This window comes from Phyllostomus hastatus, unplaced genomic scaffold (genome assembly GCF_019186645.2).
Source record: "Phyllostomus hastatus isolate PE091 unplaced genomic scaffold, TTU_PhHast_1.1 phas_contig_38, whole genome shotgun sequence".
In the NCBI taxonomy this organism is placed as follows: Eukaryota; Metazoa; Chordata; class Mammalia; order Chiroptera; family Phyllostomidae; genus Phyllostomus; species Phyllostomus hastatus.
Genome location: NW_025333869.1, coordinates 6896824 through 6911414, shown reverse-complemented (window position 1 = coordinate 6911414; position 14591 = coordinate 6896824). Strand labels below are relative to the sequence as shown.

At 38.4% G+C, this 14591-nt stretch overlaps 1 protein-coding gene across 6 annotated transcripts in view; it reads left to right on the top strand.

Moving 5' to 3' along the window:
• The window catches only part of LOC123820845 (WASH complex subunit 2C-like), a 76174-nt gene that overhangs the window by 15849 nt on the left and 45734 nt on the right, over positions 1 to 14591 (top strand). For all 6 annotated transcript variants that reach the window (XM_045841813.1, XM_045841816.1, XM_045841812.1 and 3 more), the window contains 3 exons: positions 1638 to 1748; positions 2290 to 2371; positions 3009 to 3077. In XM_045841813.1, the coding sequence (XP_045697769.1) occupies positions 1638 to 1748; positions 2290 to 2371; positions 3009 to 3077 (262 nt within the window). The remainder of the gene's footprint in view (positions 1 to 1637; positions 1749 to 2289; positions 2372 to 3008; positions 3078 to 14591) is intronic.

Below are 14591 nucleotides of genomic sequence, written 5' to 3'. Positions count from 1 at the left end.
AAGGCCCATGTATTAAAGTGATTTTACTTTTAAATGTCAATTGAAGCATAGCATATATACTAAATAGATAGTAAAATTACTTTTGAACAACTTACTTGTAAATAAGGATTTATTCATATTTACAACTAATTTTCCTTCAAGCATTTCATATTTTTAGGCTAATTTGTATGTATTTTTTAAAATTTTACTTTATGTTTTATGTTAATTTTTCTTGGGGAAAAAAAGAAGTAAAAAACAAAATTGGGAACAGAGCCTCTCAAAGAAGGCCCAGTTACCCAAACTTAATTCCTCTCCCATTTTAAAATTTATATAGCAGTAACATGAATGCTCAAAAGATGAAAATCTTCTAATCTTACTGTTTTAGTATCATTGTCTTAGTTTTTCGGTAATCCTTTTAAGGACATAATTCTTTTTGTAATATATACATAATTTATTTTTTGCTATTTTATATTAATATAAATGTTTCTTTGCCCTTGTGATTTTAAATAGTCTTTGTACTGTAATATGCTTTGTAAACTATGTTTTTAAGCACACTATTATCTGATGCTGCCATGGTCTCTAAATGTGTATGGAATATAGTTTATTTTCAGTACTTTATTTTTGAGATAATGATGTATTCAGCATTTTCATACATAAAAATCACTTGCTTATGTGAACTGTTTCCTTAGGCATAAGTGGTGTGGAGTTATAGTAAAGGCTGTTTATGGACATTTCTGATTGAAGATCCTGCATAACAATTTTTCTGCAATCTCATCAGCACTGGGATTATGATTTTTGCTACCATAATATATGTACGGCCATGTATAGAGATTGTCCCAGTTTGTATTTGTTTCCGAATTGAGAAATATTTTTTCATAAACGTTTTCAACTGTCAAATGAAGGATTTAGTACTTTCTGGTTAGTACTTGTATTTTCGAAATTGAATTCATAAATGTGGCTAGTCTCTATAATTTTAATGAGTAAGCCACATTTTTTTTTCTGTGGAATTTACTATTAAGATCTATAAATTCAGATTTTCAAACAAAACAGTATAGTGATTAAAAGCACTGGGTTAACCATTTGTTTGTATTGTTAAAGATAGACTGGTTTTGTGTACTATAGCTAACCTCAGAGTTCTAAAGATTTTAGCATGGTGCCTGACAGAGTTTCAGCCATCAGTCTTCCATCTTCTTACACTCTCCAGAGGTAACTGGTGTTACAGTCTGTGAGTGTACATGTCCAAGTGTTTTTCTTTGTTTTTACAAGTATACCTGTGCCTGCGGAGATAATATAGGGATGAGGGGGTTGCAGAGTATCATACTGGGTTTATCATTCAGTTTTTTCACTTGATGCCTTGCATATTTCTTCAATTGTTATAGATTATTTTTTTAAACTATTAGTGTTCTTATTAAGATAAGATGATATTTATTTAGTTTAATCATTTCTGTACTGATGGATGTTTTTAGTATTTCATTTTGCTGTTATATTCTTATGCTAAAAATAATCTTGTATATTATTTGTTTTGACATATGTAGTGCTTCATAACTTTTGCTGCATTTAACACACAGTTACCATTTTGCCTAAAGGCTAAGTAGCAGTATTTCTTTTTTAGCTGGATGATCTTATCTAATAGTTCTAATCTGGTGGTTTATACTCAGCACACTGAACAAATGAGTGATGAAGAAGAGGATGATGATGGTTGTGACATTTTTGCTGACTCTGAGAAGGAGGAGGAAGATACTGAGGACATTGAAGAAAATACTAGACCTGTAAGAAACAATGTAATTGCTATCTCTTGGCAAAGTATAGAAGTGGTACCTAAAACTCATTCCTGTTATTGTCATTTATAATTGTAATCGTCTTATATCATATTTGTATTTTCATTTACTTTTGAAACTAATGGTTGAGCATTCCAAGTTAACTTTCAAACATCAATTCTTCTCTTTCAAATATTTCAATTTTACAAGTCAGATGATTCAAAGTACATTCAGTTTCAGAATTTTAAGACCTTTAATACTCCTCTTCCTCTCCTGACCCCGAGGACTTCATGACAGTTTTCTTATCTAGCTCTTTGAAATGTAAAAAAAAATAAAATAAAATATGGAGCATCTCCCTTTGGAGGAACCTTGAGTCCTGTTTCTCAGGTGATCTGTATATAGGGAGCATATGTTTAAATTCATTTAGTTAAACCCTGTTTTCTCATTTCAATTTCTGTATAATTATTTACAAAATGTGGGAAGGTATTCAAAAGTAAACTGTACTAATTTGTATGTTACAAAAAGTGATTCTTTTGGTCTCTTCTGGCTGTAGAAAAGACCCACAACCTTTGCTGATGAGCTAGCTGCTCGGATCAAGGGGGATGCCACAAGGCAGATGGGAGAGGAACAAAAAGGTACACCCCCTCCCCACTAAGATAAGTTAGCACTATGGTGGTGGGGAAGTGCGGGACCCTGCTGGGCTTCCTGAGGGCAGTTCCCTGTTTAATTTTACTCAGGCATGAGAGACTTATGTTATACTTCTTGTTCCTTTTTTAGTTTATAGACTGATAACTGAACACTGTGGAGTCCCCCCCCCCCCCAAAATGCACATTTATACATTTATATAACATTGTATATGCAATTTCAGGGAATTAATGGATACCTCAGAGAAGCATAGGCCCCAGGTTAAGAATCACTGGCTCAATATTTACTCCTATATCTTGACTAAATGAAAACATACTGTGCAGTATATTCTACAGAATGGAATATGATTTAACAGAGTGGAAATATGTTAGGGTTATTCTGTCAGCAGGCACAGCCTTGATATACACATGACCCTGGTATGTAAATTGAAACTTTTTGCTTAAAAAGAGGCACTTTTGAGTGTCTGATATGGTAAACCACTGATTGAAGTGCTCAGGTGGAGCTGAGATACAAAGGTGAATGGCTTGCTCTGAGCTTAGGAGCCATGAGGATGGCAGACACATATGTAAAATATCAGATAAATACTAAGCATATGGAGTGTGGTAAAAAAACTGTGACATTTTCAAGGCTTATCTCCTGGAGCAAAACCTCAGAAGACGTTGAAAGAGAAGAAGGAAAGGAAAACTCTCTCAGATGGTAGGTCTCGTTCCTTGATTCTGTTTGTTTTTTTTTAACTGACTCCACATTCTTCTTTATTTTATGTTTTTTTTTTTTCATTAAATTTAGTGGGGTAGGATTGGTTAATAAGATTATATAGGTTTCACATGTACAATTTTATAATACATCATCTATATATTGCATGTGTATATGCCCACCACCCAAAATCAAATCTTCTGCACCATATATTTGATCCCCTTTACCAACCCCCACCCTACTTCCTTCTGGTAACCACCATACTATTCTCTGTGTCTATGAGTTTTTCTTTGTTTTTCTTGTTTGTTCATTTGTTGCTTTCAGTTTTATATCCCATATACCAGTGAAATCATATAGTTCTTAATTTTTCTGTCATATTTACTTGGTTTACTATGATATTCTCAAGAATCTTCCATTTTTTTTGCAAATAGCGGTGTCTTATTTATTTTTATTTATTTATCTTTTCTTACAGCTGAGTAGTATTCCATAGTATATACATATCACATCTTTATCCAGTCATCTATCAAAGAACACTTTGGTTGTTTCCGTCTCTTGGCCTTTGGTTGTTTCCATGTATATTGGCCACCATTAATAATGCTGCAGTGAACTTAGGGGTGCATTTTTTGTTGTGAATAAATGTTTACAAATTTTTCAGATAGATACCCAGAAGAGAGGTTGCTGGGTCATATGTTAACTATTCTTAGTTTTTTGAAAAACCTACATACTGTTTTCCATAGTGGCTATACCAGTTTACATTCCTACCATCCGTGAATGAGGTTTGCTTCATCTTTTTTTTTTACATTGAAGTAAACTTTTATTTTTTAATTACATTTTATTGATTATGCTATTACAGTTGTCCTGATTTTTTCCTCTTTGCCCTCCACCACTGAGCACCCACCACTTCTCAGACAGTCCACACACCATTATTCATGTCTGTGGTTCATGTGTGTAAGTTCTTTGGTTACCTATTTCCTATACTGTCTGTTATATTCCCATGGCTCTTCTGTGACTACCTATTTGTACTTTCTAATCTTACCTCTTCACCCATTCCCCCACACACCCCTACCATCTGGCAACCATCAAAACATTCTCTGTATCCATGATTCTGTCTCTGTTTTTGTTTGCTTAGTTTGATTTTTAGATTCAATTATTGATAAGGTAGTATTTTTTGCCATTTTATTGTTTATAGTCTTGATCATCTTTTTCTTAAATAAGTCCCTTTAACATTTCATATAGTAATAGTTTTGTGATGATGAACTCCTTTAGTTTTTTTTCTTGTCTGGGAAGCACTTTATCTGACCTTTGATTCTAAAAGATAGCGTAGCTGGATATAGCAATCTTGGCTGTAGGTTCCTGCTTTTCATGACTATTTTTTGCCAATTCCTGCTAGCTTGCAAAATTTCTTTTGAGAAATCAACTGACAGTCTTATGGGAACTCCTTTGTAGTTACTATCTGCTTTTCTCTTGCTGCTTTTAAGATTCCTGCCTTACCTTTAACCTTTCTCATTTTAATTATGATTTGTCTTGGAGTAGGCCCTTTTTGCATCCATCTTGTTTGGGATTTTCTGTGCTTCCTGTACTCACATATCTATTTTCTTCATTAAATTGGGGAAGTTGTCTTTCATTATTTTTTCAAATAGACTTTCAATTTCTTGCTCTTTCTCTTTTCCTTCTGCACCCCTATGATTTGAATGCCGGACCTCTTGAAGTTGTCCCAGAGGCTGCTTATACTACACTAATTTTTTTCAGAACCTTTTTTTCTTCTTCTTGTTCTCTTTGGTTGCTTTTTGCTTCTTATGTTCCAAATCTTGACTTGATTCTAGCATCATCCACTCTACTGGTGTTTCCCTGTAACTTGTTCTTTATTTTAATTAGTGTATCCTTTGTTTCTGACTGAATCTTTTTTATGCTGTTGGGTCCTCACTAAGTTCCTTAAGCATCCTTATGACCAATGTTTTGAAATCTGCATCTGACAGGTTGCTTATTTCCTTTTTGTTTAGCTCTTTTCCTGGAGTTCTGAAATCTGCTGTTTCATTTGGGCCATATTTCTTTCTTTCTTTTTTGTTTTTGTAAGATTTTTATTTATGCCCTGGCTGGTGTAGCTCAGTGGATTGAGTGCGGGCCTATGAACCAAAGGGTCGCTGGTTCAATTCACTGTCAGGGCACATGCCTGGGTTGTGGGCCAGGTCCTCAAAAAAAAACCCCAGAAGATTATATTTACTACTTACTTATTTATTTATTTATTTATTTATTTTATCTTATAACTTTATTAAATATGAAAATGAAAGATTTTGTTTTTAAATACATCCAAATGAAAACTAGTCAAAGTCTTCTAGTTTGACATAAGATTTATGTAGTAAATACTAAAGTAACCTTCTAAGATAAAAATAAAGTTTAAAAAAACCTATTAGTTAAAATCTAAATTTAAGACAGGAATGAAGATAAGGTCAACTGAAGCTTGCAATTCTTAATTAAACATTGATTGCATACTTAACAGTTTTCCTTCCATTTAATTTAGATGTCTTTACCATTTTTTTAAAAAATAGTTTATTGTTCATTCACACTTGTCTGCATTTTTCCCACATGACTCCTCCCCCACTCCAGCCAAATGCACCTCCCTCCCTTGCTTCTACTCTCTCCCTTGGTTTTGTCCATGTGCCCTTTATAGTTATTCCTGAAAACCCTTCTCCCCATTACCCCTTCCCCCCCACCAATTACTGTCAGCTTGTTCTTAATTTCAATGTCTGTGGTTATATTTTGTTTGATTTTTTTCTTTTGTTGATTATGTTTCATTAAAGGTGAGGTCATAGGTATTTGTCTCTCACCACCTAGTTTATTTCACTTGGCATAATGCTCTCCTTCCATCCATGCTGTTGCAAAGGGTAGGAGCTCCTTCTCTCTTTCTGCTACGTAGAATTCTATTGTGTAAATGTACCATAGTTTTTTGATCCATTCATTTATTGATGGGCAGTTAGGTTACTTCCAGCACTTGGCTGTTGTGATTGTGCTGCTGTGAACATTGGGGTGCATAGGTTCTTTTTGATTGGTGTTTCAGTGTTCTTAAGATATAATCCTAGCAGTGGAATACAAAGGTCAAAAGGCAGTTCCATTTTTAGGTGTTTTTTTGGAAATTCCATACTGTTTTCTGCAGTAGCTGTATCAGTCTGCAATCCCATGAACAGTGCACTAGGATTCCCTTTTCTCCACATCCTTTGCAACATTTGTTTGTTGATTTGTTTATGATAGCCATTCTGACCCCTGCAAAGTGATATCTCATTGTGGTTTTAATTTGCATCTGTATGATGGCTAGTGATGCTGAACCTCTTTTCATATGTCTCTGGGCCCTCTCTCTGTCCTCCTTGGAGAATTGTCTCTTCAAATCTTTGGCCCATTTTTTAATTGGGTTTTTGTCTTCCTAGAATGGAGTTGTGTGAGTTATTTATATATCTTGGAGATCAATCCCTTGTCCGAGGTATCATTGGCAAACAAGTTTTCCCATATAGTTGGTTCTCCTTCCATTTTAATGTTGTTTTCTTTAGCCATGCAGAAGCTTTTTAATTTGATGACGTCCCATTTGTTTATTGTTTCCTTTATGTCCCTTGCTTTAAGGGACATATCAGTGAAGATGTTGCTGTTAGAATGTCTGAGATTTTTCTGCCGATGTTTTTCTGTAAATTTTTATGGTGTCATGACTTATATTTAATTTAAATCTTTTATCCACCTTGAATTTATTTTTGTGTATGGTATAAGTTGGTGAATGAGTTTCATTTTTTTGCGTGTAGCTGTCCAGATCTCCCAATACCATTTGTTGAAGAGGCTATTTTTACTCCATTTTTTCCTTCTTCCCCCTTTGTCAAATATTAATTGACCAAAGAGACTTGGGTTTATTTCTGGGCTGTCTATTCTGTTCCATTGGTCTATGTGTCTGTTCTTATGCCAGTGCCAGGCTATTTTGATAACAGTGGCTTTGTAATACAATTTGGTATCAGGTATTATGATCCCTCTTACCTTGTCTTTCTCAAAATTGCTGCAGCTATTCAGAGTCATTTATGGTTCCATAGAAATTTCTGAAATGTTTGTTCTGTATCTTTGAAATATGTCATTGGTACTTTAATGGGTATTGCATTGAATCTATAAGTTGCCTTGGGTAGCATGAACATTTTGATGATGTTAGTTCTTCCAGTCTATGAGCATGGTACATGTTTCTGTTTGCGTCTTCCTTAAATTCTTTCTGCAGTGTTGTATAGTTTTCTGAGTACAAGTCTTTACCTCCTTGGTTAGTTTTATTCCTAGGTACTTTATTTTTCTTGTTGCTTTTTCAAATGGGATTTTTTTCCTGATTTCTGTTTCTGATATTTCACTGCTGGTGTACAAAAATGCCTTTGATTTCTGAATATTGACTTTGTATTCCACTGTTTTGCCAAATTCATTTATTAGGTTGAGTGGTTTTTTGTGGACTCTATAGGATTTTCCATGTAAACTATCATGTCATCTGCAAACAATGACTGTTTTGCTTCCTTTCCAATTTGGATACCTTTTATTTCTGTTTCTTGTTTTATTGCTATTCCTGGGACTTCCAATACAATGTTGAGTAGAAGTGGTGAAAGTGGGCATCCTTGTCTTGTTCGTGATCTTAGTGGGAAAAATCTAAGTTTTTGCCCATTGAGTATGATGTTGTCTGTAGGTCTCTCATATATGGCCTTTATTATGTTGAGGAATGCTCCCTCTATTCCCACTTTGCTGAGTGTTTTTATCATAAATGGGTGCTGTACTTTATGAAATGCTTTTTCTGTATTTATTGATTATGATAATGTGATTTTTCTCTTTAATTTTGTTCATGTGATATATTACATTTAATGATTTGCAAATATTGTACCATCCTTGCATCCCTGGGATGAATCCCACTTGGTCATGGTGTATGATCTTTTTAATGTAGTGCTGGATGCGGTTTGCCAATATTTTGTTGAGGATTTTAGTGCCTATTTTCATCAGTGATACTGGCCTGAAGTTTTCTTTGTTTTTTGTGCTTTTATCTGGTTTTGGGATTAGGATGATGCTGGCTTCATAAAGAGAGTTTGGGAGTCTTCCATCTTCATGAATTTTTTTGAAAAATCTGTGAAGGATAGGGTATAGCTGTTCCTTAAATGCTTTGTTAAATTCTCCTGTGAAGCCATCAGGTCCAGGGCTTTTGTGTCTCAGAAACTTTTTGATTACTGCTTCAATTTCATCAGCTGTTATTGATCTGTTCAGGCTTTCTGCTGCTTTTTCATTCAGTTTTGGAAGATTCTATTTTTCTAGAAATTTGTCCATTTCACCTAGGTTTTCAAATTCTTGGCATATAGTTCTTCATAATAATTTCTTACAGCCTTTTGTATTTCTGTGGTATCAGTTGTAATCTCTCCTCTTTCATTTGTGATTGTGTTTATTTGGGTCCTCTCTCTTTTTTTCTTGATGAGTCTGCTTAAAGGCTTGTCAATTTTGATTATCTTTTCAAAGAAGCAGCTCCTGGCTTTATTGAGTTTTAGAATTGTGCTTTTAAAAAGTCTCTTTGTCATTTAAGTCTGCTCTGATCTTGGTTATTTCTTTCCTTCTGGTATCTCTGGGCTGTCTTTGTCGTTGTTCCTTGAGTTCTTGTAGGCATAGGGTTAGGTTGTTTATTTGAAATGTTTGTATCTTTTTTAGGTAGGCCTGTACTGTTATGAACTTCTCTCTGAGGACTGCCTTTGCTGTGTCCCGTAAGTTTTGGGTTGTTATGAGTTCATTTTCGTCTGTTTCCAGAAACTTTTTAATTTTTTCCCTAATTTCATTGTGGACTGATTCATTGTTTAATAGCATGCTATTCAATCTCCATGATTTTGAGTGTTTTGGGTTTTTTTCCTTGTGGTTGGTTTCTAGTTTCAGTCCCTTGTGGTTGGAGAAAATGTTTGATATCATTTCAGTTTTCTTGAATTTGTTGAGGCTTGTTTTGTGTCCTATCATGTGGTCTATCTTTGAAACTATTCCATGTGCATTGAAAAGAATGTGTATTTAGCCTGTTTGGGATGAAAGGCTCTAATATATCAGTTAAGTCCATTTCATCTAGGACATTGTTCAATGCCACAATATCTTTGTTTATATTGTGTTTGGAAGATCTGTCTATTTTTGACAGTGGGGTGTTAAAATCTCCTACTATAATTGTATCGCTGTCAATATCTTTCTTGAAGTCCCCCAAGATTTTCTGTATGTATTTGGGTGCTCCTATGTTGGGTGGATATATATTTACAATGTTTATGACTTCTTGATGGATTCTTCCCTTGAGTATTATGAAGTGACCTTCTAGGTCTCTCTTCATGGCCCCTTTTTTGAAGTCTATTTTGTCTCCTGTGAGTTTTGCTATCTTGACTTTTTTTTCCTGTCCATTTTCTTGGAAAATTTTTTCCAACCCTTCACTTTCAGTCTGTGTAGGCCTTTTGTCCTGAGGTGGGTCTCTTGTAGGCAGCATATGTGTGGATCATTCTTTCTTATCCATTTAGCTATTCAATGTCTTTTGATTGGAGCATTTACTCCATTTACATTTAAGGTTATTATTGATAGGTACCTATTCATTGCCATTTTTTTTCATACCTGTGTTTTTCTGCCTGTTCTTAAAGCAGACCCTTTAGTATCTCTTACAGAGCTGGTTTGGAGAAGATATTCTTTGAGTCTTCTTTTGTCTGGGAAACTCCTTATTTTGCTTTCCATTTTAATTGAGAGTCTTGCTGGATACAGTAATCTTGGTTGCAAGCACGTGGTTTTCATTACTCGGAGTATTTCTTGCCATTATCTTCTGGTTTGGAGTGTTTCAATTGAGAAGTCAGCTGCTAACCTTATTGGGGCTTCCTCATATGTTACTTCCTATTTTTCCCTTGCTGACTTTAAGATTCTCTCTTTGTCTTGGAATTTTGCCATTTTAATTATGATGTGTGCTGAAGTGGGTGTCTTTGGGTTCCTTCTGATTGGGACTCTCTGTGTTTCCTGGATTTGTGTGACTTTTTCTCTTGTCAAATGAGAAAAGTTCTCCTCCATCATTAGTTTTTTAAAGAGGTTTTCTGTTCCTTGCTACTCTTCTTCTCCTTCTGGTATCCCTATTATATGGATATTATTATTTTTCATATTGTCCTGCAGTTCCCTTAACCCCTCCTCATTCTTTTTGAGCCTTTTTTCTTTTTCTTGCTTTTTCTGTTTTTTTTTTCTACCTTGTTCTCTAGCTCACTGAGTCGATCCTCTGCTTCATCTAGCCTGCTTTTGATTCCTTTTACTGTGTTCTTCAATTCAGAAATTGTATTCTTTGTCTCCTCTTGGCCCTTGTTGATAGTTTCTATTTCCTTTTTCATGTTGATATAGATTGCAGTATGTTCATTGTAATTTCCCTGTAGTTTTTGGTAATTATCTGTGAGCTCATTGAGCTTCCTGATAACCTTTGCTTTGAACTCAATATCTGATAGTTGACTTGCTTCTATTTCACTTAGCATTCTTTCTGAGACTTCCTCCTTTTCTTCAGATTAGGGTTTGTTTCTTTGTCTTTGCATTGTTTGTGAGTCTCTTTTTGTTAGTCTCTGCTTCTTAAATTGATCTGTTTATCTGGGTTTATGGTTGAACTTCTCTGGTAGGAAACCTATGAAATTCAGTGGTGCAATCTGCTTGATCTCTTGAGTTCGCTGGTCTTGGACTGAAGTTTATTTTGGCTCTCTGTACGTCTTTGGGTTTTGATTTTGGTTGGGTCTTTCTTAGGTGGGTATTTCCTTCCAGCTAGTTAACTGAGGGTCATTCCATCCACCATGTCTTATATTCTGTTGTGCAGGTGTGGACAGGTTGTGTTGAAGCTGGTTCTTCTGTCTGTATGAGATTTTGAGGCTTTTCTTGCTATTGTTCAGTTTTTTGTTCTGTTTAATTTCTCCACCATTTAGTTGTATTTCCAGATCTGTTGTGTGTGGAGGCTAGTATGGCTTGTACTCCCTCCTTCACCTTCTTTCCTTGTTATCTCTTTGTGATTCCTTTGATGATGGGTTTCCTCTCCTATCAGCTATACTGGTGTTCACAGCTCCCACCTACTCTTATTTGTGATCATTTAGAGGGGGAAGGCAAAATGGTTTAAGACATTGGGAGTGTATTCTATGATATTTACAGTAGCAGCCTGTAGAGAAGACATGGGGGTCCTTTGGCTATGTATAGTGTTAAAAGTGATGTTTCACCCAACTAGCCACTTTCAAGAAAAGATAAGACTCTTGTTAGGGCGTGGAGGGATTGTGAGTTGGATCTAGAAAGCAGTGAGATTGTGGGAGGTCAGATTATGAGGTAAAGTGAGAGTAAAGGATAGAAAATAGGTGTAGTGTGTGAGAGAACAGAGTTAACCACAACAGTAATAAAGTTCTGGAAACAGTGAAGTGAGCTAAGATTCGGGTGGGGTGCTGTATAGTATTTAGAATTGTATGGAACAGCAATTATTTACAATAGTAATGGAGCAACAATTATATGACAGGATCTTTGTGGTCTGAATAACAAGAACAGGAAGTACAGGACCTAGAATAGTGTGCCCATGGAACACAAGTGTAGTGAAAGATGGAAAATTAACAATATGAATGAGAGAAGAAGGGAAACCAGCCAAACAATGCAATTTAAGAAACCAAGCAAAGAAGACTAAACAGAAAAAGGAGAAAGAAAAAATATTAATAAAATAAAAGATGTAAAAATAATAAGAAAGTAATAATAATTCAAATGTACAATAACTTGCAAGTTCTCTGGAGTAGCAAAGTGAAATTTGTCTCCCTGTCTCAGCTGTTGGGATGACCCCTCTTTGGGTCTAACTGTGGTCTTTTCACAGCTCCAGGGTTTATTGTCTCACTTGTGGGAATTTAAAAAAAAAGAAGAAGAAAAAGAAGGAAGGAAGAAGGAAAAAATAGAAAAGGAAAGAAAGGAAGAAGGAATTTAAAAAAAAAATCCCTCCTGTTGGCTTTAAACAAGCCAAGCCAGTTCTGTTGGTGTCCCTGGCTGCAGCAGGCCAAGGTCGTATTGGTTTGGCTTTTCTCCCTTCTTGTGGTTTTATGGGGATGAGGGCCAGGTCTGAGGTGCACTCTTTGCAGTTGCCCAGTCTCCAGCCGTTTCTCAGTTTTCTGCTGAGTCCCCAGTGCCCTTGTGCACCTGGCCTACGCCTTCAGTCCACCAGTTGCGCTGTCCTTCAGGTGTACCAGTTACGGCCAACTCACACACCACCTTTGAGCTTTGTTCTAGATGCTAGGGACTCTCAGAGTCTATTCAGGGTAGTTTGCCCCCCTCCGCCCCACTGAGTTAAGTCTTTCTGGGGATTGCTGACTCCCTGAGTCCTGCAGCTCTCTCTTTGGCGGCATGTCCACCTTCCTCTTAGAGAGCAGGTTGGCCCCCGCCCTGCCCTGGTGGATGTGGGTGAGTCCCTCCTCTGCTGCTGTACCTGGGGTGGTGGGTTGCAGCGTGAGCTGCCCGTGAGCAGTGGGGTCAGGCATGCTTCGTCCCTGGGCTGCAGGTGTGAGTGCTACGCCTCCCCTGCTGGGGTGGGATGGGTAGCCACTGGGCTGCCACTGGACCACATGGTCAGGTGTGGCAGTCCTGGGGCTGCTTGCGGGTGTGGGCACAGGTACTCGGCCTGTGACACTGGGGTAGGTTTGGCATCTGCTGAACTGCGAGTTTGGGTGCGAGCCATCCCCAGGGCTTTGGTTGTGAGTGCACGGCCTCTGTTGCTGCTGCTGGTTCTGCTGCTGCTGTAGTGGTGGAGGTGGCCAGGCGTCTCAGGGTCAGGCTTGTTCCACTCTGGGGGCTGTGGGTGTGAGCGCTCGGCCTCTGCTGTTGTAGCAGGAGGGAACGCAGTCATGGGGCAGTGTTGTCAGGCATGCAATGGCCTCCACTGCTGGGGCATGGTTGGGGTGCAGCTGGGTCTGTGGTACTCTACTGTCCTTGTGGGTTGGTTGGGCACCCTCCTCAACTGGAGCCAGGTGTGTGTAGGGGCTCAGGAGGCAGAGGCAGTTGCTACGGGAGAATTCCCTAAACAGCTCCTGAGTGCCTCTGTTTTCTTTTCTTTTCTTTCTTTTTTTTTTTTTTTTGAAAAATTTCTCCTATTCAAGTCTTCCACTCCAAATAAGCACCTGACCTCTCACACAGCCCGACTCTCCAACTAGACCGGGGACTTTCCGGGTCAGGGTCCATTCTGGCCCAGCTCTTCTCAGCCGGTGTCCACAGTCTCAGTGGGTGCACACCGCCCGTGTGTGTTTGCCACTTCGTCCTTATTCCCCCTGCACCCCCCTCCCCCATGTGACATTGAGCATCCAGGTCCCTCCTGGTTGTGCTCAAACCTGGTTTGGCAGGGGAGGGAGCCGTTGACCTGTCTTTCTCCCAAGAATCCTGTGGCAGACCCGGCCGGTGCTGGGCCTGGGGCTGCGGCCACTCTGGTCTCCGTGGTGGTCCCAGGGACCTTATTGTCCTAAAGCACTCTCTTTACCATGTGATTTTTCAATGTCCTCTACAGTTTTGGTCTCCAATCTTCATATACTCTGCGATACTGTTGGCTGTTCACTCTGTTCCTTAGAAGATCAGCCAGGTGTTCCATCAGGGCTCAGGGTAAAGTGGATTCTGCTCCCACCTACCTCGCTGCCATCTTCCCCCAAAACCTATTTATTTAGTTTTAGAGAGAAGGGAAGGGAAGGTGAAAGGGAGGAGGAGAAACATTATTGTATGGTTGCTTCTCACATGCCCCCATCCAGGGACCTGACCTGCAACCCAGGCATGTGTCCAGACTGGTAATCAAACCAGTGACAATTTGGTTCGCAAGCCTTTACTCAATCCACTAAGCCACACCAGCCATGGTGGGCCCTATTTTTTTGTCTCCTGATTTTAGCAGCCTCCCTTTGTTTGTTTCTATATATTAGGTAGAGCTCGTTGACTCCGTGTCTTCGTATGTGGTCCAGTGTAGTACTAGTGTCCTATAGGGACCAGGGGCACAGCCTCCCCTATCACCCAAACTGAGTTTTCGAGGTACGCCCTTCTTGTGGGCTGCATGTACCCTCTTCTTGTAGTTAAGTCTTGGTGGCTTTTGGCAGATTAATGGGAGGGATTTACCTAGGGCATTTGGCTACAATGATTGGCTGTGACCACTTACCATTGACTTCCTCTCTCCAAGGAGGTTAAGTTGTGCAGGGGCAGGGTGGTGGTGCTCTAATGTGGTCTGTAGCTCTCCACTGAGTGTGCTGACCCTGAGGTTTCCCAGGTGGTGCAGGGCACGGTCAGCACCCAATTGTGTTTTGCCCAGGGCCACCTTACCTGAGCTCTAAAGGAGTCTTAGATGACTGCTACTTGTGTGCTAGGCTTGAAGATTCCCAATCAAAGCTAAAGTGTGAATCTAGGCTGGCTGCTCATGGTGCTAGGTTTGGGGCTCACTGAGGCCAGCTGTTGCTTGTTTGAGATGATTTTGGAAGTTGTGCAACTTGAGCCAAGACCAACGAATCATATGCAGGAGCAGCTTGGGTGGGCTTGTAA